Source organism: Larimichthys crocea, chromosome XI (assembly GCF_000972845.2).
Source record: "Larimichthys crocea isolate SSNF chromosome XI, L_crocea_2.0, whole genome shotgun sequence".
NCBI lineage: Eukaryota > Metazoa > Chordata > Actinopteri > Sciaenidae > Larimichthys > Larimichthys crocea.
Window position 1 is genome coordinate 12,195,903 of NC_040021.1, and position 24,225 is coordinate 12,220,127.

Here is a 24,225-nt window from a genome sequence, read left to right on the forward strand (position 1 = left end):
CATAAGATAGCTGAAGAATTGGCATCCTAACAGGTGTATGTCACAAGCCGGACTTTTTAAACAAGAGGTCGAGAGGTGAGATCTTTCTCAAAGCTCCAGAGCAGCTACTAAACTTCCTGGAGCCTATATTCCACCATCACAGGATAACCTCTCATATTTCATGTTTTGTTTTCCTATTAACACTAGGAGAAACGCTCAGGTCCATGAAAGAGCACATAAACTACATGCGTCTATGAGATGTGCGAAGAAAGGGTTTGTTCCAGGTTTGTGTGCACACCCGTGTGACAGTTCTAGACAGTACTGACTCTGGGGAAGGCAGCTTCTGATGACGAATCCACAACATTACTCATCCATTTACAGAGAAAGTGATTCATCATTGACTTGCAGAATAAACAGCCGTTCTCATGACCATCATCCTCTTGTTACTTCAAATGTGTTCCAAGGTGACTAACACATTTCTGATGGCATAATTTGATGTATTTCTGTGGAAAAACACTTGCATTTATGATCTTTAATATAGAAGAATGGAGACCTTGCATATTACTGAACACTGCCATCATGTGGCAGCTGTGGAATCTATGTCTGCATGTGTGGTGGAAGTTTCTCTTCATTAGGCTTTTAATTGGGTTGCAATTACAACCCACAACAGAAGAAAGTAAATTGACAATCCAAAACAAGCACTCATATTGTCTTTCAGTCAGTGTTTGTAGTCTCAGGTTCCTGGATCTGGAGTGACTCATGATTTTTGAGATCTTTGCTCGTGATTGGTGGCATAGTGACTCAGGCAGCAACTATGGTAGCTGTGCAAGTGCCCAAAGAGGACAGAATCAAATTAGTTTGTATTATATTGCACATTGTTTCTATTTTTATGTCCATTCTCTGCATAACTAACCTTTAGCCAACGCTTTCCTGTTATGTATTCAAGAACTATCTATAATCTGAGACGATACATCTAATTTTGTCACTCTCAAAAATCCACATAAAAGTATCAACAGCTCTTCAACAAAGACTAATCAGTTCATCTCAAAACTTTTGAGTCTGTTTGAGTTTAAAAACGTTTTTTTTTTCCAGACCGCAGCTCTCTTAGGAATTCTGAAAAGCTTGATTGACGGCCTTTGACATGCGTAGACAAAAAACAGGCCGATTTCTCACGCCACTTTTATCTGGAAATGTGCCACGTGTCTCCATCTTTCCATAGAGTCAATCATTCCGAGAGAGGTCATAAAACCGGAAATGCTAAGCAACTTTTCCCACTGCAATTACACATGCATACATCACCTTGGTGTCCACATCTACAAGCAGGAAGTTTATTTTTAAGTGTAGTCAGCATTTTGTTTTTAATTCAGCTAAATCGCTTATCGGCAGCATCAGTGAGATGTGTTTTATGGTGCTTTCCACTCCAACTGGAGGAACCCCAGCTGTGTCACTGTCAACCTGACGGGAAATGATCGCCTCTACGTTTTCACTTCCTGCTTTCTTTTACACACACACACACACACACACACACACACACACACACACACACACATATATATATATATTCCTATAGATAGAAGAATCGCAGTGCTTGCTGGTGTGCAGCATGCTCTTTTTTCACAGTCAGCATGCCATAAGCATGCCGTGTGACATGAACACTTCACATTGAAATGAAAACTCAAACCACAGATTAGATGTCATATTCATTTCACATCATCTTTCTTCACACCATCTTCAACCAACATATCTGATTTAACACATGGAGAAACAGAAACACACCTCCTTTAACCCTCCTCTTCCACGTGGCCGAGTCTTCGATAAAAAAAAAAAATTATAAAACAAAAAGACATAGATCTGCGCTTCCAAAATCATATTGGTGATTTACCAACGAAGCATTTCAAGTATCTTTTGATAACACAAATGAGAATTTTGTTGCTTTATCCAGGGGGAGGTGAACATTGAAGTTTCCCTTTTTTGTTCACAAACTACTTTACCTTGGAGTGGATCTTGTTTCCTTAGCCATGTAATTTGAGATGCAAACATACTATCAAATGTTTTGCCTCCAACTCCTTATTTATGTCTAAATTTAAAATGAATGTTCTGATCATAAGAGCCTAATTAAGGAAAAAAATGTGATGCTAAATCCTCATCTTAACTTAGGTTAGTACACCACAGCTCCACTCAAACTGTCTGCAATGGTTGCTCCACCAGGATTTTTTACTTTTCAGTCAAGATTAGTACAGTAAAATCAATCACTGTGACCGGATTGTCTTACAGAGTCCGATTATATTATAGACTTGGCTTGAGCGGGGTTTTTACTAAATGACAAATAGTCAGAAGGGGGAAGTGTGAAGTGGGGGTAGCTGGGTAATGCCCCTGTTTCGACGGAGGAGACTGCTCAGCATCTCGGCCAAACACGGTTGGTTAATCTGTGCAGTTAGGTTAGCATTGATCAGAGCAGTCAGGTGAAGCAGCTACTGTGCTGGATGGAGGGATGGATGGATGAATGTGACGCTCTGAGTCTCTTGAGGAATTGCACTTTGTCTCTGGCTGCAAAGCGAGGTCTGACTGACACCGTGCCCATGGATCTTTATTCTTTGATCTGCAGTGAAAGAGAAAAAAAAAAGTCACAAGGGAACTGACAAAGAATGCTTTATCAATCTCAGTCTTAATGAATTACTTCCTAACACTCAAATATAAAAAGATCTATAGAATAGGAAGATTCGGTACACACCTCATGAACAAGATAGTTGTTTAAAACATTAATCTGTTTTTATGCAATAACACTAATCTTCCTGATTTGTTTTTTTTAAGATTATTTTTTTGGCCTTTTATGACTTTAATAATAGGACAGCTGAAGATAGACAGGAAGCAGGGGGCAGAGAGAGGGGGAATGACACGCGGTAAATGGTCGTCCGATGCTGCAGCGAGGACTATAGCCTCCACACACGGGGCGGCCGCTTAACCCACTACGCTACCGACCACCCCACCAATCTTTTTGTTTATTTTGACTTTGTCCTAAAGTTACCTCAGTGACAACTCCTGCAGCAATTGTAGAGCCGACATATCGCAGCATGAAGCGGCCCAGTTCCTTGTAGTCCTTGTACAGCTCTAATGACACCGGTCTCTGGGTCTGGATCTCCACCATGGCATTCATACCTTTACTCAAACACCTAATTAACAGGAAAGACACACACAGAGGAAGTAATGGTAACACAAATCCTGATGTGAACTGTATATTTATCAGGCGTCCTGTCCCCCCTCACCCAACACTCACTTTGGTTTCTTCTTGAGGACCTCGCCGCTGCTCTTGTGTAAAACACTTATCAATTTCCTAATGGTGGCCGGCTCACTGACTGTTTGGTAATGCAGCAATACCTACATGGAAAGAAAAAACATGCACGCAGAATGAAACTGAAACTGAGTTGTAAATGTGCAATTAAGATTAAAAAAAAAAAAGACTGTTGGTATTGTGACTGTCTGGGTTATAGTATGTTTGCTTGTACTTACTGGGAAGCCTTGTGTGATGGGAACCTCAATATTGAAGAGAAGGATTCGGGCTTTGAATCGAGTACAGACTCGAATGGGCTCCTTGGGATCACAGAACACACATCCCACGCTGGAAAGAAGTAAGTTATCACTGAATGTAGCCAAACAAATACAACAGAGAACCAAATACGCTTAATAAGCTTATGTTAATTAAACATTTTGTTTACTTGATCTTGATGATGTCCATGCCGGTGACCGTCAGGCTGACATGATCTCCTGCTGCAGCCCAGTCCAGAGCCTCATCGTGTAGAGTAATGCCTGCAGTACAGACAGACACGGTGGAAGTTACAGAGCTGCCACAGGATGGCAGTGTTTATCATTCAATACTCGACGACGCTGCCAGGTGTGCTTCAAGTCCTTCTTACTCAAAGAAGGAAAAAATGATTATCAGCACAGCTTAGTGAGAAAGAAAGTTTCTTATAGTGTAGCAAAATCAGTATAGTACAAATGTATAGATAGTACAGTATGAAACAGATGCAGCTGTTAGAGCAGTACAACAGTGAGACATATATAGAATAGAAAGTTAGAGGTATGATATGAGTACCGTGTACAGTATATACCATTACAGTTATAATACGGTGTTGATTGGAAGCTGAAACAAGCAAAACAGTGTCATTTTGAGTGACATCCTCGTCAGCATTTTAGCAGTTATCTCTGCCAGGGGAAGGTTCAGAGGCACCGGCTTTCATGCTCTTTACTGCAGGTAATAACGGAGCCTTGATAAGGACTTTTGATTTTTCATTTTAACATGGTTTTCAAGCATTTTTGTGTCAATTTATGATAAAAAAAATGCTGTAGGACTCGTGAAACAGTCAGCCACCCATGCCAGACTGGCAGCAATGACACAGTGCGTACCTTTGACAGTGCAGGTTTCATTGGGAGGCATGGCTAGTGTTTTCTCTCCGGTCTGAATATAACCAGCTTCGATTTTCCCCGTTACACAGAAGCCCGAGCCCTGATCTGGGAAAAGAAAATACAAAAAATCGTCCAGCTCTTTTAATTTAGAAAAAGAGAAATAAAAAGAGACATGAGGAGAATGACGGGACATATTTGTTCGACTTGTACCTTTGAACACATCTGAGACGCACAGTCTGAAAGGTTTGTCTACGGATCTCTGAGGGGGTTTGAAGGCATCTGTAGAAATGAAAGAGACAATACAAAAAAAGAGGAAGATGTCAGTGTCTGCCTAGCACAAATGAATCATTTTTTTCTGGTACTGGATGATCTTTCTCCGGAGTCTGGATCAGCATGTTCATTTTGCAAATACATTCGAAAGACTCTTAAGAAACTTTCCTCTCATATATGCAGCACTACTACAGTGAGTCACTTTGATGTACAATTCCAGTGTGCAATGTTACGAGAAAGTTGAGAGCCACTTGGGCACATTATTTGATACCCAACAGGTTAGGTACTACTCTACTTCTACTACTGTCAGGTGTCAGGGTGGCACGGTGATGCAGTAGTAAGCACTGTTAAGTCACAGGTGAAGTTCCTGGTTCAAACCCCCAAATGGGGCCTTGCATGTTCTCCCTGTGTCTGCCTGGGTTCTCTCCGTGTACTCCAGCCTCCTCCCACTGTCCAAAGACATGGCAAAGCGGCTAACAGGTTAATTGGTGACTCACTGTCATTAAATTGTGTGTTGTGAATCTTTGTTTGTGTTAGCCCTGTGATGACCCGGTGACCGGGTGTACCGCACCTCACCCAATTCCAGTTGGGATAGCCCAAAAAGCAGTTCCAGAAAATGGCAGTATATAATGTTGTGGAATCACCTAAAAAGCGTTTTTTGATGCAAATAAACATTTTATGATCTCTTAAAACAAGTGATCAGAGCAATATTTCATGGTATCACTCGTTTAAGACCTTAAGCTAAAAGCAGGAAGTATAATTTCATTCCATTCATTAATTTTTACCTTTTAAAGAAGCTTTTTAATATTCACTATTAATCTAGATTTCTATAGATGTACTACTACAGATTTAAATATCCAGTGTTTAATAATATATATAAATATAATGATAATATAATACAATATATATATATACACACAATGTTTATACTACTATATTGTTACCTTAGAGTGGCCTTTTAAATCTACAGAGAGCAGGTCCACTGAATCAGCCATATTGTACTGACATGTTTCTACAGTAGCCCAGAACGGACAAATGAAACAGCGGCTCTAGAGAGGGCCTTTCATGTTTCGGCGGTCTCCTACACACTTAGAAGGGGTGGGTGAGGCGAGGGGTATTCAGTTGATTGCAATCTGCAGCCTCACTGCTATGTGTCATACCCATGTTCGACACTCTTTTTTTTTTTTTAATCATGGTGCAACCAGGTTTGTTCACGGATATGTGGGTGACTCATGATGAGACATGCAGCATGTGCTCATATATTTTGTTTTAATTTTTCCCTCAGGTTAAACTGTGTCTAAAGGTCAAAAGCGGCAAACCCTTCCGGCAGCTTAAACCATGCCAGTGTGCATTACCAATCTGCTCCAGCAGGCTGGGACCGGAGTACCAAGAGGTAAGCTGTGACACTGAACTCTTGGTGGCGAGATTCTCTCCTGACAGGCCGCTGGTGGGGATGTAGAAAACATCAGACTCCTGGAAAAACATCGAAACAGTGGTTTAAACAGAAAGCAAGCTAGGAAATACTTCATCTTATCCAGATATGTAAAATGACAGTTACAGTTGTTAAGAGTTTAATATCCTAAGATGTTCAGTGACTGCTAAACTCACCTTGTATCCTGCCTGCTTGAGAAAATGGCCAAGTTTGGATGTGATATCTTGGAAACGCTCTTGTTGCCAGTTCACCTGAATGTATACATGCGTAAAAGAAAAAAAGGGAAATGTACAGAGACAGAAAGTTTCCCCTTCAGCATGGTTTTAAAATGGAAAGGTGTCAGCAATGTGCCAGCAACATGGCAGTGATTGCAGGAAACAAAAACACAATCACACACACAGTTGCCTAAAGACTACTCTCCTGATGGAAACATTTTAGAAAATTTTAAAACCAACAAAGGGTCCATTTTATTGAACATGTCAAATCTGCTGCTGTTGAATACTACTTGGATCACATCGGTAGGAATACAGTTAAATACGGAAAAGGCCAACTGATTTCGGACTCTTCCATCTTCTTTTTTATTTAATTATTTTTTCTAACAAGATAACAATGTAGGTAACAGTCAAATTGCCTATGCTATAAGTAAATGTCTAGTGTTTCAGCGATGTGTAGCAAGTCTGACCTGGTCCATCTTGTTCACAGCTACAGCCAGCTGAGTGACGCCAAGCGAGCGCACCAACAGGGCATGCTCTCTAGTCTGACCACCCGCCTCGAAGCCTGCCTCAAACTCTCCTCGGCTGGCATCCACCACAAGCACCGCCACGTCGGCCTGGAGAGACAACCGGGGGGGAGATAAGAACCGTGTGCATCTGTTTCTGCTGAGGCAGATGTGAGCATAAAAAAAAAATCAACACAGACTAAACTAACTGAATTGTAACACATACGGGACGTGTAAAATGAGACCAAAGTGTTAGAAAGCATTTCATGTCCTATCAAAGCATTAAATTAGAAACCTTTAATGATTCATGCACAGCTCCTGCACAGAGGTTAATACAGGAAGATATAATAACTAATAAAATCAATCTTGATGGAGAAAGGTGAACTGTTGTCCTTCTTCTATGATAAATAGTTTAACTTCTAAAACATATACATTACATGATACAGGGAGTAATGTAGAAATACTGTTTACACTTTAAATGAATAAACACTTGCTTTCTAGGAGATGAATTAGAGGCTGAGACACGCCATCTTGAGCCTTAGAGTAAGTGACAGACTGATACCTTCGTTTGCTTGCAACGGAAACTCCTTAGTCACTACATGATAAGCCTGAACGTGAGGACAGTCATATGGTAAAAAGAGAAATTACATTAGTGCCCCAAAACAGAGACAGACAAGCACACCCTTGCCTGCAAAACACCTTTTGCGACACCAACACCCAAAACCACGAAAGCTATTTCAAATCACGCTGACGGGTGTGGCAAGCTGAGGGTGTACTGCAGGAGGTTAATCAAGTCGAGGTTTGCAAAGTGGAAGAAAGAAAGTTTCACCTCGTAGATCAATCATGACCATCTAGAAACGGTTTAACTGATATATTCAGAGGTATTGGAAGAATCCTACACAGGTGCTCTAATTTCAATTTATTTGCATTTTCTTTGATCTAGGCATCTGTATTCTGTTTTTTTAGTTAGTGCAGCACTTTATTCGCCCAAAAATGATCTTCTGTCTTAAATGGTTGTACTTTTAAACACAGATTGCACATCATAATGTATTTTAATACATTCATATATTCATGCATTGTGCAGGCTGCTTGAACACTTGGTACGTGGTATACCTGTGCAGCTCCTGTGATCATGTTGGGGATGAAGTCTCTGTGTCCTGGTGCATCCATCAAGGTCACCACCTTAGAGTTGGTCTCAAACTTGGTCATGCCCACATCCATTGTCACCCCTCTGGAGCAAACACAAAGAAATGAGGGGATTATTTAATAGGCATTTGCCCACTTTGGAAAAAAACAAACTGAAACGTATACGACAATTTGTGTTGAAGTCAAAGTGAAAACATTGTAAATACACTGTGGCTGGTGTGCTGTATGTACAGCGTAGAGTTCAAGGCTGAATTTCAGTTCAAGAGCAACGTCTTCCAGTGGGCGAGGCTCTCAGTCTGCTTTAAGTATTACGCACTGACTTCAGAAGTTACTGATAAGTGAATATGGATTCCCACTTTCTGTTTCTGGCATATTTCGCTTCCGTTTCAGTCTGCTAACAACAACAGAGACGGCAAACTTTTTTCATGTGTTTAAAAGGTAGATATCGGCAGCGTTTACCATCCGTTTTAATGCAATTGACGAGTAGAACTTATTTCGAAATAAGATCTGGTTCCTCTGATGGACGGATCACATCCACATCCAGGATAATGTTCTGTGGAGTTACTATCACTGGTACCAGGAACACCAGTAATTGGACCTAACGTGTGACTCTCGAGATATGTTTATCAACCAGAGCACACAGCAGGAAGAGATTGCAGTTTGCATCTGCATTAGGCAAGAGTCTTTGTCAGTCTGTGGCCCCTGACCCTCAATGTGGAGGGGTGCAGAGAATTTTCCCGTCTGTGTAGATCTTTGTGAGTGTTTGTGTGGCACTTCCAGCTCAACATGTACCTGTCCCTCTCCTCGCCAGTCTCATCCAGGACCCAAGCATAGGCGAAAGAGGCCTTTCCCGCCTTCTTTGATTCCTGCTCGTATTTGTGCATGGTGCGCTTGTTGACGTTGCCCAGCAGATAAAGCAGGTGGCCCATCAGCGTGCTTTTACCTGCATCCACATGACCTGCGGAAGAAGAAGAATGTAATAATGCCAGGGAGTTGAGGCAACAGAATGAAAGAAATTGAAAGAGAAAGGGGGGCTCAGAGGTCGAGGAGTGATAGCAGATACCAGGGAAGGGTGAGGACAGATAGAAAAAGAGGAAGAATGCAACAAGTGATAAGACAGGTAGGGGAAGAGAGAAGATAAGGCAAAGGGAAGCCATAAATGGGAGAAGGAAAGAAGTAGAATTGCACAAGAGGTAGAGAGAAATGGGAACAAGGATGGTGAGTGAGAGGGGGAAGGAAGAGGACCGTGGTAAAACGAAAGGTTTCACAGGCTGTGGGAAACTAGAATCATCTGCACTTCTGAAACTACCAAGTCACATTTCTCCTGGTGTAACTGAGAATGAGAAAATATGATTGAGCAACTGCACTCAACTTTACTACTGTTAACCTTAAATGTGCACGACAGAGACTGAAATTTAAAAGTGACTAAAAGTGAAAAATTTAACTGCGAGCAGCAGAGTATGTATGAAGAACATACTGCACACATGTACAAATTCAAGGATGTGGTGGAAAAACTGGAACTGTTTTTTTTAACTTTTTTTTTCCTTTTTTTTTTTTTTACAGATGTTGCAATGATGGACATTTTTGATATAGATTGATTGCAAGCTGTTTTGAAATTTAAAAAAGAAAAACTCCCAAAATACATTTTTTATAGCTGCATTTATAAATATGTAAAATAAATAAATAAATGATATAAAATAACGGCTGATCTTTTTCTAGTTCCAGCTTGTGCATCAATAATGTTCAATCAGTTACAGTAGCACTGTAAACTGCTTAGCACTTCCTCTTTGTATCTAACTGTAGACCAGTGTGTGCACTGCAGGATAATTAGCAGTGCTACATGCGGATGAATGGGAGTTTTATACTTGTTTTTATATCTTGTTTGTGCAGAATCAGCTTCTGTATCCCTTGTAATAGTACTCATCTATTGACGTGCTAAAAAGTTAAGTCATGAGTGGTTTTTGTGGTGATTTATGGGTGCTTTGGTGGATTTCCTTCCTACCTATAACCACCAAGTTCAACAGAGGTTTGCCACCCTGCCGCTTCTCCAGCTCAGCCTTGATATTAATCGTCTGGCGGGCCTTTCCTGCGGAGCGGCCTGGGGTGGGGACTGCAGAAGGCTCATCTCCGTTCGACCCTTTGGATGGAGTCTCGGGACGTTTTGGCGTTGCCTCTGAGGGAGCGGTGGCGTTTTCAGGGCTGCCACCCCGGCGTACTGAAGCTGTGACAACGCCGTTCTCCCCTGTGCTGAAGAGGGGTGAGTTTAATGTGCAAAATTAGAAGCCTAACTACGGTTCTGTGCTTTTTCATGACAATGATGTGTATTTGTGTGTTGTGTTAGGTACCTGGGAACATCAAAGCCCATGGTCTGCTTCTTGCCAGAGACCGTCATGCGTGCCACTTTGGGTACCACTTCAGAGTCCAGTTTATTGTGAGGCGCATCTCTGCTTTTAGCTGAAGGAAACAGAGGAACAAAACTGTACACTTTCTCACAAACAAAGGCAATAATGAGTCACTGTTGTCACCATCTACGACATGAGGTGCATTTTTTTCCTAAATAAAAAACATAGCGGTAACAAACTGTAATAACTGTAAATGGTTTATATGCGTTAGTAAACAAGAGAGCTTATTCAGCAGTGCATACCTCTGCAATGTTAAGACATCCAGAGGATATTATGACAATGTGAAGATTATGACTGATTTCCTGGTCATAGTTGTGTGCCTTACTGGAATACACAGGAAGGTACATATTCTTGGGTAAGTGTAAGCATGTGATGCAATCAGTTGAGCCTCCATCGATCTGACTGGTAGTTCATATTCTGCACCATTGAGACTTGCTGAGGTCATTGCTTTGTCATCCCAGTCCCAAATGGCCGCCGGTCCCAGTCATATCAACCTGCTACTGATTCATTTAGACTTGGCTGCACAGCCAAGCCTACTGCACACTGTGTGCGTCTGTGTGCATGTGTGCGGCAGTGACATCCTGGTTCAGAGAGGGTTAATTTCAGAAGTAGCCGTTGCCTCCCGTCTCCACGTAAATAGAGCAGTGTGACACAGCATTTCGCAGAATGAATCTTTTGAAAAAGGTGTCACCCTCAGCAAAGTGTAGAGCTGGAGATGAATGCGTGTGTTATCGCACAGACACACGCAACTGATTAAAACAAACTTGAAACAACAGACACAGCCACTCAAACGCCTAATGGTAGTTTGATTTGTTTACAACAAGTGGTAATCGGTAATTTCCGTCAGTTTTTCTTTTAGAATTTTGGTTCGTATCAAAACAGGATAAACTCCCACGCACTTTTGATGTTTGCCTTGTAAGACTGAGGGATGTCTTTATCTTTAATCATTGAGCTTGTATTATAGAATAATTACACTAATCAGTTATGTTCTCCTGTGTGCTTCAAGCAGTTTGTTAATCTTAAGTCATAAAAAAAAAAAAAACCCGGAGGAAAAATTAGATGAAAGGAGGCGTGATTATTAATGGACTTTCTCTAACCAAACATTCTCTGTATGACTGGCTCTGCATTAGAGAAAAAGTCCCTCTCATTCTGAAACACTGATGCACAAGTGAGGCAGCACACCGCACCCTGAAGTTTTTCTTCTTTAAGAGGTAATGGTACATGCGTGCATAACGTTTATTTCAAGACACTGATGCACATCTGTTCAAACGTCAGGAAAAGGAGACAACCGAGCTGCATCAAAGATGTTCTCATTTTAGAAGATAACACCTTTTAGAAGGTGCAAGAAAAAAAAAAAGATTGATGCACGTATTTATTCACTGAAAACTACCTAAAAACTTGTTATAGATGGATGTGTGTGGGGAAAGGCACATAAAAAGTCCTTATAGATCTTTAACACTGTGGTCATTACTGAGATCTGCACTGTTCTAAGAGACAACATGAGAAGGAAAAAGTCATCTCTGGGGAATTTAGGTTCTTCCTGCAGCTGGGGCTTTTCTTGACCCCGCTACAGTGACGTGGAGATTTCCACCACCTGTGTCAAACACGACACCTGTCAGCTTGCAATCCATTTATATGGAACATCAGCTGTAAAACAAATGATCTCATTAGATCACTATAAATCTAATACGGTCACTTGGATCAGCTAAATAAACCTACACTTCACCTAATTTACATTTTAGAAAAACACACATCTACCAAGAAGCCAGAATTATAAAGTACCTGAAGAGTTTTGTTTTTTTAGGCTTCACCTCTATAGTTTAACCTGAGGTGAAACAGACAGATTCACCCTAATCAACACCCCTGAGGTCTTAACCAGTAAACAATCCCCATTTATTATACCAGACAGGTTTCTTCAAAAGACTGCAACATCTCTGCAAACAACTGACTTGCTAGATAATTTTTTTGGGGGCCTGGCCTAGGGGCAGCATTAACAGGAGGGCGGCCTAAGCTATACAGTGGGATGAGGCTCTGAGGCTTGGAGCAGGATCACTTTACACTGTTTGGACTGGCAGGTAAACAGTTGGCGTCCTCCTATCCAGGATTTCTTTAGTATAGGAGACCCTTGTAGTGACTAAGAGTGAGTGCGTGAGTCATCTGTACACCTTGGCCCCAGGGCTCAACTGAGCACAGGATAAGAGGAGTACGCCCAGGATATGCAAATATCAACCCCCCCCTCCACCCCCCCACCCCCCCATTGCCCCTCCCCACCCATCCAAATACACACAAGCTTGCAAGCAAAAGCAAAACATGGAAAAGGGTGAAAGTACAGGTAACAAGGAAAGTGAGAGCCCTGCAGCATAATGTGGTTGTGTAAGTCTAAGTAAAGAGACCTGTGAGAGATGCTATACCTTCATATAGTGTTCACTGCATTAGGTGTTTTAACTGCTGTTTTTTTTTTCTCCATGTTTAATGGCATCAAGTACACGCTGTGACGTGCTCAGCACTTTCGTAAAACATATTTAATAAAGTAAAAATGTTTTTGATTGTCATCATAATGAGAAATTTGAATACTTTAAAGACATTTTTGATCATGTGGCTCAGTGCCACTTGAGGCCGCTAAAGCCTGTGAAAGACGAGCATCATGTTTGACTCAGTAGATCTACTGTAGGGGAAGTGTGTGTGTGTGTGTGTGTGTGTGTGTGTGTGTGTGTGGGGGGGGGGGGTTACAGGGGGAAAAACATTTTAACTCATTCAAGTATTGTATCTGAGTCTGAGTCCAATACATGACAATAAAAGGTAGTTCTCTCTCTCTCTGGTTTTAACCGGCTCTAGTTCTTCTTATAAATAATCTTCAGGGACAGGAACTGGGTGCCACAACGTGCAGAGTATAAAGTGACATATTAAATTGTATATGTTTGGATTTATAACCTGCATTTTTTTTTTGTTGCAACCAGCTTCCCTATAGCTCGGCCTGTCAGTCGGTCAGTTGACCAGTCTACAAAAATTTCCACACCATTTTGGCAACCAGTTTTCATCCTACGAGGCTGAAATTTGGCCAAGGAGATTAAGTGTTTGTGAACATGTGGATGCATGCACATACGTGTTCGCAGCCACTAACAATTGGCACTTGGAACCAAAATGAATGGATTCGCCAAACTAAGAGTTAAACTTCATTCACATTTTTCAAGTTATGAATGAAAATGATTCTGAAGGAAATGAGACTTCTGGCTGAGGTCAAAGCTTTTGAGTAGGAAACATCTGACCCCTTTCAGGTTGAATCACAGAGTCACACACATATAATGTCAGTACCACTGCTCAACATGATATCCTCATCCTTTACGCCCACTAACTCAGCACACAGTCAACCTTGAGTCATACCAACCACCTGAGAACTCTCACCTACTGTTTACAGATTCAAAACAAAGCTATAGAACAATTCATGTGTCTGACCTGCAGCAGATTAACCTACGTTAACCATCAACACACATTTGGATTTACATTATTTACAAAAAAAAACAACTAACAAGCCAATTACATCTACTTTCCATTCAGTTTATGGAGTCCAGAAGTGGGCTTTTTTTAAGTGACAGACATGACTGCACATTGGGAATTTCCAATAAATACAATAATAAACTCTTGAACTTTAAAAAAAAATGGTGGAACCATTGGTGGAAATTTAGATTAACTTTATCAACCATATGACAGACATGTTTGGTGATTAGACTGTGAGGTTCATTTTCAGTGACGTTACTGAAACATTTGCAATCATCATCCACAGCAATTAAAGGTCAAGACAGCCAAATATGTTTGGTGAGCAAAGTATGACATATCGGAGAAGAGAAATGGGAAGAACTGTGAATTAGGCTCAGTGTTTTCCTGTCCTTCACGTCAGTCAAGCAGCTTGATATAAACAGGAGGTAATTGCTGTATCTGCATCGAGCCAAAAAGTTGAAAACTGTTGGGGAGAAAAGTGAGAAGTGATGGTGCAAGACGATGATGATTAAAGCATCTTCAATTTTAATTTGCAACTCACTAGTTGTAATCTAAAAGTGTTGATTAGGGAAGAGTTGATTAACTAGTCACATGGACTTAAGCTTCCAACTTGAGAAAGCACCTGTAAATGGTTACATTTGAGAATATGGATCAATAACAAGTAGGCAAATGTATCCAAGAACATCCACATTTACTCATGACACAATAACTCTCTTAATAAGACATTCCTGCCCTTCGTGCACAAAAAAACATTAATGCTATTTTATTCAAGCTACACTAACATAGCATGCAGCTGCTAAATGAACCAGAGTGATTGCTGAAGCCACTGTGCGCATGCTTTATGAGGACTTATTTAAGTTACTTATTTATAACCTCTGTGTAAATCGCCGCTTGCATTTCTTATAGTAAGTGCAGCTTTTTCCATTTACACAGAAGAACCATACCCCACTCTTAAGTCTTTTTTGTCCCTGTAAACACACTGCGCCACAACAAAGTGAACATATTGATGGCACATCCAAATGCACCTGCTTTCTTTTGACCACTTGCTGTGAGTAGAATGGTATTTTCCAGTGCTGGCACCACATCACAACAACAACTATGTTTGTGCAATGTGCCGTGCCTTGCAGAAATGCAGAGCCTGTAAGGACACAAAATGATTTGATCTGTCAAAGCTTTTGACAAAGCTGTGAAAGTTGAGAGACATGATCAGATTTTCCTACGTAGGTGGTGTAAGAGAGAGACAGAGTAAGATGATCGGCTGCTGTGCCGAGTCGCTCTGTGTGGTGTGTGTGGTGTGTGTGCTTGGGGTGACATTTTCTCCAAGAGTGCAGCTTCCTGCTCAAACCCACACACTGGCTCGCCTTAAGAGAAGAGGACAAAACAGTTGCTGGACAAACCCAGGTGTTAATAACAATTAATCATTTCTAGATTTTCACTGAATAGAATGAAAAATGCTGCGGCTCATATCTTCACTCACAAAACAGACCACAACACTCCTAATACACTTAAATTATTTCCAAACATCATAATGCTCCCAGGACTATATGTATACTGAAAAACCTGTTTGACTTGTGATGTTTGACTTGTCATTGTTACCACTATCTGCCCTTTATTATCTATCATCTCCCTCAGGCTAACCAGTCTCTGTTTGACACCCTTAGGGTCCACTTCACTCAGCTTTCTGCACTGTCTAAAGTTTATAAAGCACACATCTAACCCAAACTCTACTCCTTCACACATTTAAGACAACAATGAGGTAGTGCAAAAATGACTAATTGTGGGGAAACTCAGCATCAGCCCTTATCCTCTCATCGCCTCTTAACTAGTGTCCTGACAAACAGCAGTAAGAAAATAACCATGATTTAGAGTGAACAAGACTGCATTATACAACAAAGTTTCTTACAGTTGTTGCTGTTAGTACATGATGTTCTCTACCAACCAATCCTTGTCCAATCTGAAGTCTTAAAAATTCATTTCTTTAAAGGCGAGATTCTCCATTCAAACCAATACCAGTGACTCACACTAAAAATGTGACCTACCTTAAGAAACTTTGGCCTAACCTAAAAAAAAAAAAGTGCATACACTGCACCAGATACATACTGCAGAGTTATCTCAGAGTCCTTTCACTTCACAAAATGGACATGCTTTCCTTTTTAATACCTGAATAATAAACTGAAGCCAACAGTCCATTATGAAGTACTGTACAGACACACAAACGCATTGTCATCTATATTTCAGATTCAAGTAAAGAATAGAGCCCCGTTCTGACTGGTTACGTAGAAGTAGTTCAACACAACAATCCTAAAAAAATATGTATTTTTACAGTTAGACACACACAAACCAGAGAGACATGCCCAGACACAGGTGCATTCAGAGTAAATAAATTCAGTCATCTTTATTTGAAAATTGACAAATTAACTTCTGGCAGAGTGTGATGACATCGTGTTACATTGTAATATTAAAAGCTTGTAAGAGCAGGAACACGAACCTCTCATCAAATTTGAAGGCATTCATTTTGACTCTTTCTGTACACTCTTTATTTGTAGTGCTGGCACTCAAAAGAAAACTCACCTCTTCAATATTAAACATTAAAAGTGTTCACTTGTCTTTGTGTGTGTGTGTGTATGTGTGTGTGTGTGTGTCTGTCTGTATGTATGCACGTGCATGTGTGTGTTCTCGCTCCCTCATGGGAAAATCTCCAGGTGTCCTAAAAAAAAACCCAGAATGTCTACCCCATGATCTCAAACACAGGCAGCAGCAAACCAGTACAATGGTTAACTGATCCATATTCCAATAGCTGCAAGCACACCTGCAAACAAAATCAACCTCCTTTTTTTTTTCCTCTTTTGAAGGTTCATGCAGCTCAAAACTAGAAAAGAGGCCATGTGAAAAGAGATGCACTTTGAATTGTTTCTTGGATACGATTAAACTGCTTTACTTTCATACAAAAATGTCAATTAAAAAGCCAATGGCCATCCAAGCGTAGAAAAATAAGACTCAAATTTAAAATGTAGGAAAAAAAATGGTAACTACAGTAAATGAGAAAAAAAGTTGTTCTAAAAGTTTTTAAAATACTGAAAAGTTTACTGAAAGCTGCCAGACTGACTGATTGTTGGTTTTGATTCCTGTTGGACTTAAACATGATGTATAAAGTAGCAACGTAAGACGTGTTTGCTTGCCTCAACAATAAAACAAAAAGCAATACATTAATGCTGCAGCAAAACAGTTTCTAGCAGTGCTTTGTTGTACTGCTGGTCCCAAATGTTTCTTTACTCCGAATGACAGTGGGACACAGTCAAAATGTCTCAAAATGACTGAAAACCCTGAGCGCTGCAGCTCTCTGAGTTTAGTTCAGTTGCTGGAGTAAAAGCCACCGAAAGGTTTTAATCCCGAGTGAGTCAATTTAGCACCAACCTGCACACGACCTCGTTTAATTAAGCGCTTTTTTAATTTTACTTGTTCTACCTAGTGAAAGCTTTTCGCTGATTAGCACGGACGATGTCATCAGGTGATGGCGTGTCAAAGCGAAACGGCGAAATCGGTGAGAGCTGAGTATGTTGCTCTTGGGAACCGTCTTGCGATGTATAGAGGAAAGCCTGGTTTCTACTTCCTGTCCTCTGACATTTCATTTTTCCCATATTTCTCATCCTCTTCTGTTGTCTGCGGCTTCGAATCGACAAAGCAATCGCAAATACCGACGGCTGCGCAAAAACAGAAGAATCTAGCCCCAAGGTGACTGGAGACAGAGGGGACGGTGACGGGAGGTCGCTGTCCTTGTGACGAGGGCTCACTCCATCTGACTGGGCCATGAGTGCGCTCAAATCAATCATCTGCCTCGGCTTACGTAGCCTGGAGTTTAGGTGGTAAGGTTTGTGGTCGTGTTTATACTTGGTCACACCCTCTCGAGTGCTTTCTGCCAACATGCCAGCCATCTCTGGTTTTTCTGGTAAAAGGAGGGAGGTGAGAGAGTACTGTGACCCATTTGAGGTGGTTGAGGTTTTGTCTTTGTGAACAGACGCCAAATGTGACAAAGAGAGCTGCTTGGAGATACCAGGTGGTTGCTTCAGTGCATTTGCTGGAGATTCAGTGCTGTTGGGTTTAGAGGAAGCTAAGGAGCTGTTGCTTTGATGCTGCAGGGCTAGCTGAGACAATGAAACAGTCCCACCTAGGCATGCAGGAGTAATGTTGGTTGGTTTAGAAAAGGTGAGTACGCTTTCTGGTCGTGCATTGCTCTGGGATGGAAACTGAACAGGCGTGTTCCTGTTTTGGTGCTGTGAAGCGAGTTCAGACAATGAGAGAGTTTGTGCTGGTGCAGCGAACCCCTGACACTTCATAGAAGTTATGCTGCTTTGGGGAGTAGGGAAGGAGGTACTGACAGCTGTTGGGCTGCGGTTTGAATGCTCCTGGATTAAATCAGCCAATGACGGGCTTCCCTTAGGATCGGCCTTTGTGGCTTTGACTCCAATCCCAATTCCCACCGAGTGCTGATTGCGCTGTAGGACTGAACTGAGACTCCCAAACCCGGGAGGAGCGGCCAGAGAAGAGCTTGCAGTTATTATATTGGGGTTGTTTAGTGACAAACTACCAAGAGGAACCGAAAGGAGGGATGGAGCTGAGCTGTGAGATGCTGAAGAAATGTTTAAAGATGCCAGTGTCCCCAGTGAAAGACTACTCTGATTAGACGTGATGGACGGAGGTGAATTAGATCCTATGGTGAGAGCACTTAATGAGGGAACACCCAAAACACGCCCTGTGTCAACTACTCCTGATGCCTTACTCTTCTGCACATGCTCAGACATGAGCTGTGCCAGACTGGCACCACTGCCTTCTGGATTTTGAGGGATAAAATTTGGATTCTTAGAGCTGCCGACTGCTGACTCAGCCTTATTATGTTGCGATAAGAGGTCGCTCAAGTTTGGGGCAATTTCTTGCACTCGTGGTTGTGTGTGTTTGGTCTGGGGTGCATGTCCCTTAGATGTAATGTCTGTGTGAGATGCAGACAAGCAGGCTCCTTACCTTACAAAAGCCAATTGCAGTTGTCAAAGAGGAGAGACAGGACGGCCATGGAACAGAGGTCAGATGAATCACACCATGAATAAGAGGGGGGGAAAAGTAGAGAGAAGGCACTCTGTTAAACAGTTGCATGACTTAAATGTGTCATAGCACATATTTGTGTAAAAATAAACAAAGGATACCCCGGGCTGTTAATCTTTCATGTACACAAGAAGAAAATCCATTATTTGACATTCTGCTCAACTTTCCTCTCAAGAACTCACAGGTGTTCAGTCAGAGATATCACGATACGGTTTTAGATGTATGTTAGTATCACCAAGCTATATCTTAGTTATTCAGTCCAGTTCACCCAGGCTTGGCTCTGAACGCTGTTTTATAATAATGCTTGAACCAAAGTCGACAGCTTCTCTGTTATCTTTGATTATTCACAGGAATAACAGCTGCCATCTTTGTATTTACAGTCCTATAAACTTTCATCTCTTGACCAGATTATAATAGTTGCATATACTGATCACTTATACCTATCCCTTAATTATATTGTTGTTATAATTCTTCATTATATCACAGTTGGGATAAGAGGATACAGACGGGGCTTTAATTTGTCGACTGGTACCAACCTGTATTTATGAAATCAGGTACCTGAATATTATTCCTTCACAAAAGAACATCTGTCAGTAGCTACATGACAATAACAACCTGAAATATCTCAATCATTTAGAAAATTAAAAAAACTTCAGGTCCTATGTTCAAACACAACTAAACATTCTCTAATTTGTAACTATAGTGGACCAGTCAAGGACAACAATTCCTGACCAGTAAAATGCTCAGAATTCGATCTGCTCAGGGCGTACCTTTCTCAGCCACGGCCTCTGGTTTGGTTCTTTGTGGAAGCGGCGCTTTCTCCTGGTTAACTCTTGCTACCGAAGTCGTCTCTTCAACGTTGCTTCTGGTAACTGGGGCTGTTTTAGTGTCTTCGGACAGGACTGCATCCAGGGCCTTCTGTGGGTCGAATCCACATCTTATAGCTGCCTGGGTCAGGACTGAGTCTGGCACAGCATCTCCCAGCACTGTCCGCATGTGGTCCAGGCAGGAATACAGCTTGGCTACAGAGTACAGAACAAATTAGGCACAGACATTGTATTTGTAACCCTGAAGATAATTACAGATTAAACAAAGAACGACAGATTGAGAAAGTTAAAAACAAAAATACTAATACAACATAATCTTAACGTCTTTAATTAGCACATTTTAAAACACAAACATCAAATGGTACCTTGATCAAGAGGGTCAAGGTTGTGGCTGATGGTAGGGGACATGGGTACATCCTCATCTTCATATTCTTCCTCTTCCAAAGGCTGCTCCCTTGGTGCTTGCCTCTCTTGGCGTGAATAGATGAACTGATTCGCTGTATAAACCAAAAATATCTTTACATATTGGCTGATTCAAAAATTTAAACTAGGACATGTAAAGTCTGGTTAATAGGTATGTATAATAGGGCTGAGGCAATGTGATCTAGATTGCAGATTACTGAAATATGTTGATTTGCATGAGTTATGTGCCAGGTTAAAGCATGGACTGCCCCAGAGAACAGGCTGCAGTCAGAACCTCAACATGATTATCTAAAGTGTGGCAGAGATGTAACAACTGGTCCTCTGTAAGCTCTGCAAATTAGAAACCGCTCAGCTGCTGTACAAAAACAAAAGCAAAAGCATCCCGGAGCGCTTTGTCAAGACTTAAAGTTCTGTTTACTCTTAGTCCCCACCCAAGTACGATAAATAGCTATTAGGATTATAAACAAGCAAAATGTGTTTCTGTTAGCAGTAGTCACTTAAAATCGATTTTCGAAATGTTTCTTCATCGCTCCCATGTTAAAAAATATCTCTGTACAGCTACCATTATCACATACCAAGCCTTATCCAACATTGTTCTCCACCTGTTTTATGTTTTAAGCCAATCTTAAACTAATGGGCTGTAAATTGTTTTAATTATTTTCCTCCCCGCACAAAAATATATTTGCCAGTGTTCACCATCCATGTGAGTTCTATTTTGAATTTTAAGTCAGAAACTTTAGTGAAAATACTGTTTCTCCACTTTAGGGAAAGGGTTGACGTACAGTGATTAAAATAATCTGTGTCACAGGAATATTTTTCTGATCAGGCATAGACCCTCTCAGGCCATCCACAACTCTGCTCCATTACCCCAAGTCAGGTTATTATTATTGCCACAGCAGTGATGTGGAAAGTTGAACATTTAGATAGTCAAGCTTATGGCTGAAAACAATATCGAAACATTAGTGAAAAAGTTTTTGATACTGTTATGTGTAAAACAACTGTCATTAATCAATCAATGAACTGTTAGACTATAAACTTTATGTGCAGTCCTAATGTATTTAATCACATCAATACTTTCAAACAAACTTAAAATAAGGTTTTCATCCATGTGCTGGAAAAAGCTATTGTTTTTTTTAACTGTGGGGGAAAAAATCATATGAAACAAAATTCTCACAGTGTCAGCAAACACTTACACATATGTTGATGTACACCTGAGCGCACCTATAATGTTACATTCACTCATACCAACCTGTTGCTGGTGATATACAGTAGTCATCATCCACAGACTGTCCGTACATGTCATCATCTTCAAAGTCTAGGAAAAAAATAAAATAAAACTGAGGTTTTATTTCTGTTTCTGACTTCACACAAACAAATGTGTGTATAAAAATGCAGCTGCAGTGAAGGGAAACAGTCTTTTGTTGCAGCTGTTAGTTTGCCTTGTCAGCAGCTTCATACAATACATAACAAACTACAGTAAAATGAGACTCAGGTAATTTTCTGTAATTACTTCTCTGTGGGTTTAACACAATGGGAGGCTTGATAAGTTAAAATGAGGTAACAATGCATTAGCAGCAAAACACTGGAAAGTTAGCAGGCTAGCTACGTTAGCCTAGCCTTTAACTTTAGTAAACAAAAACATGAAGCCGGCTACAGACACGTCGAGTTTAAACATCACAACATTAGCCAGGACAGCTTAGGTGTGGACGCAGATAATAGCACTGTAGTAGCAGTTTATCTTGCACCGGGTGCCAGGTGACACGACAGCAACGTTATCTCGCCTGCCAAACTAGTAGCTAGCGTTTAGCCCGTGAGAGCTACATTCAAAAACACTGAGTTTGTTTTTTTTTAGCTGCTTCGAGGCCTCGCCGTGACGTCACCAAACACCTAATTAATCTACCTTCGTCGTAGTTGTAACCTCGAACATTTCTGTGCCGAGACATTTTTTTTCAAATTATGTTTCTTCTCTCGGCCCCAGCGTGAATGTTTTTCGGCTCAGACTGTTGTGACATGTGTCTCACTGCCCGGCTGCCATCGCTGCTACTGCTGCTGCTGCTGAGAGAGAGATTACAGCAGCCAGGTTTGATTCAACAGCCTCGGAAGTAAATATTTTAAATTAAAATATTTTTTTTTAATTAATTTTGACGTATTTTTTATGCGTTTTGTTTCATAGTCGACAGTGTAGTCATTTAAATAAAAAATAAAAACTTGCTTCCAGACAAGCTTTTTCCGCCGACGTAACTTCCGTTTAAAGTTTTCACCAAGGCGGCCTGGGATCAGATCACCCGGAACAAGCCTCGCCCGTTTGCACTCTGCCCGACAGAGACAAACTGACCTACAATCAGTTTATGTTTGCAGAGTTTATAATCAGCTATTTAGCTGATACGCGTGTATCGGAATGACTTTGAGAGGGGTGATAAACGAAAATGTATTTGTTTCGTTTTATCATAAATCGTCATTGTCGGAGGCACAGCAGGAAGAGGAGTAAGTGCAGAGCACAATGGAGTGATTTGGATCACTAACATCTTAACTGAAAGGACAGTAAAAAAAATGAAAGTCTGAATTTGTTATCAGCTCACGTTGGAGACGTTTGCCTTCAGGGCTTTTTTTTTTTTTTTTTTGCCAGAATGCCTTATCACATGGTTAGGTCAATACACCAAAACTACTTGTTTAGGTTTAGTGAAACATCTACAATTTAGTGCTGTCATTGGACTCTCTCAGGAAGAAGATAATGATGGGAAGAAAATGTGTAAAATTAACATATCTTATGAATGTGAAAGAGGAAGCACAGTATCACAAATGATCAAAGACAAAGAGATTAAGAGCTTGTTGCTCCCTGCGCAACATCCAGAAAATAATTTGCGTTTAAGAGGTCAGGAGCAGTGCACTGACAGCACATAAGAGAGTCTGCGAGCGCTTAACACAATCCCACCTATGATCTTTGGGGTGTGAATATCTAAACCATTTTTGTCAAAGGTTATGCCCTATGGTGAGAGAGACCAACCCATCTGAGCCCACACTCTATACACCTCGCACAAACACACGAGTGACATCACTTTTTCCTACTATCTTTGTACCACAAGAAACTTATCGCCTGTCTACCACAAAAGGGAAAAGAAATGAGATGTTCGTACCCCCCCCCCCCCCCCCCTTCCTTGGGCATGTGTTTGTGCATTCACAAACAACGTGTGTGTGTGCACAAGTTTATCTATATTCTGTTCTTTGCATATCTACACGTGTGCAGGTGTATGCATGTGTGGTTTTTAATACATTACGCTGTACTGATCTCATCTACAATAGCCTATGTGTTGATGAAAGAGAAGAACGTGGAAATGTCAGACAGTAACCAGACACCAGTGATGCAGGTTAAGTATACACTTGCACATCTGCACGGTAAAATGAAATATGAGTTTTGGCGTGTCTCCCCAATCTAAAAATAGAGCAGAATAAAGAAAGACGTCTGCTTAGGTAATTGTAAAGACCTTTTCACAATGAATGGCTCATATTGCAACTGGCAGTTTGACAAAGACCGGCTTTAATTGGCAGAGGTTAGCAAGAACAAGAAGCGACTCACAGTCATACCAGGAGGGAATAGTCATGGAGTTTATAATTTGTCGTGCAGGTTTTTACCTTAAGAGTGTGCGTATGTGCCTGCGCGTGCGTTTGTGTCTCTAGGTGGGTGGAGGTTTCCCCTCTTAAAATTCCACTTCCTGCATTTTGAAGTCTTGGTTGCACATCTACATGTCAAAATAAACAACTGCACATGCTCTCATGCACACAGTACAAGTAAACAGACACAAATGTGATCTCTTTACGGGGTCACACAGGTGACAGAGAGGGAACTCTTCCTTTGCAAAATGTTTCTAGAACATTTTAAAACCAAAGGCAGCCAACAGCACCTGATGTAGTGGAAATGGAACATATTGAGTGAGTGAAAAGTCTCCACATTAAAATTGTCATAATGTTTGCAGCTTTTCTTTTGCATTGCCCAACAAACCAATTATTTTGCACAGTTGTTGTTTTTTTGCTTGTTTGGTT

At 41.0% G+C, this 24,225-nt stretch overlaps 1 protein-coding gene across 2 annotated transcripts; it reads right to left on the minus strand.

Moving 5' to 3' along the window:
* Positions 1-1,666: 1,666 nt before the first annotated feature.
* hbs1l (HBS1-like translational GTPase) lies at positions 1,667-22,393 on the minus strand. 2 transcript variants are annotated; one of them, XM_010739346.3, is made up of 18 exons: positions 22,088-22,365; positions 21,437-21,502; positions 20,130-20,261; positions 19,708-19,959; positions 10,292-10,400; positions 9,949-10,193; positions 8,739-8,904; positions 7,914-8,031; positions 6,765-6,911; positions 6,259-6,333; positions 6,006-6,123; positions 4,591-4,659; positions 4,381-4,485; positions 3,693-3,783; positions 3,487-3,595; positions 3,254-3,354; positions 3,005-3,149; positions 1,667-2,578 (listed from the first exon to the last, which is right to left on the minus strand). In XM_010739346.3, the coding sequence occupies exons 1-18, from the start codon at positions 22,128-22,130 to the stop codon at positions 2,567-2,569; spliced, it is 2,103 nt and encodes a 700-aa protein (XP_010737648.2). In that variant the 5' UTR covers positions 22,131-22,365; the 3' UTR covers positions 1,667-2,566. The 2 variants fall into 2 exon arrangements, with proteins under 2 accessions (XP_010737648.2, XP_010737649.3); XM_010739347.3 differs by lacking the exons at positions 1,667-2,578; positions 3,005-3,149; positions 3,254-3,354; ... (9 more) ...; positions 9,949-10,193; positions 10,292-10,400 and adding an exon at positions 16,213-18,854 and having other exon boundaries at positions 22,088-22,393.
* Positions 22,394-24,225: the final 1,832 nt, after the last annotated feature.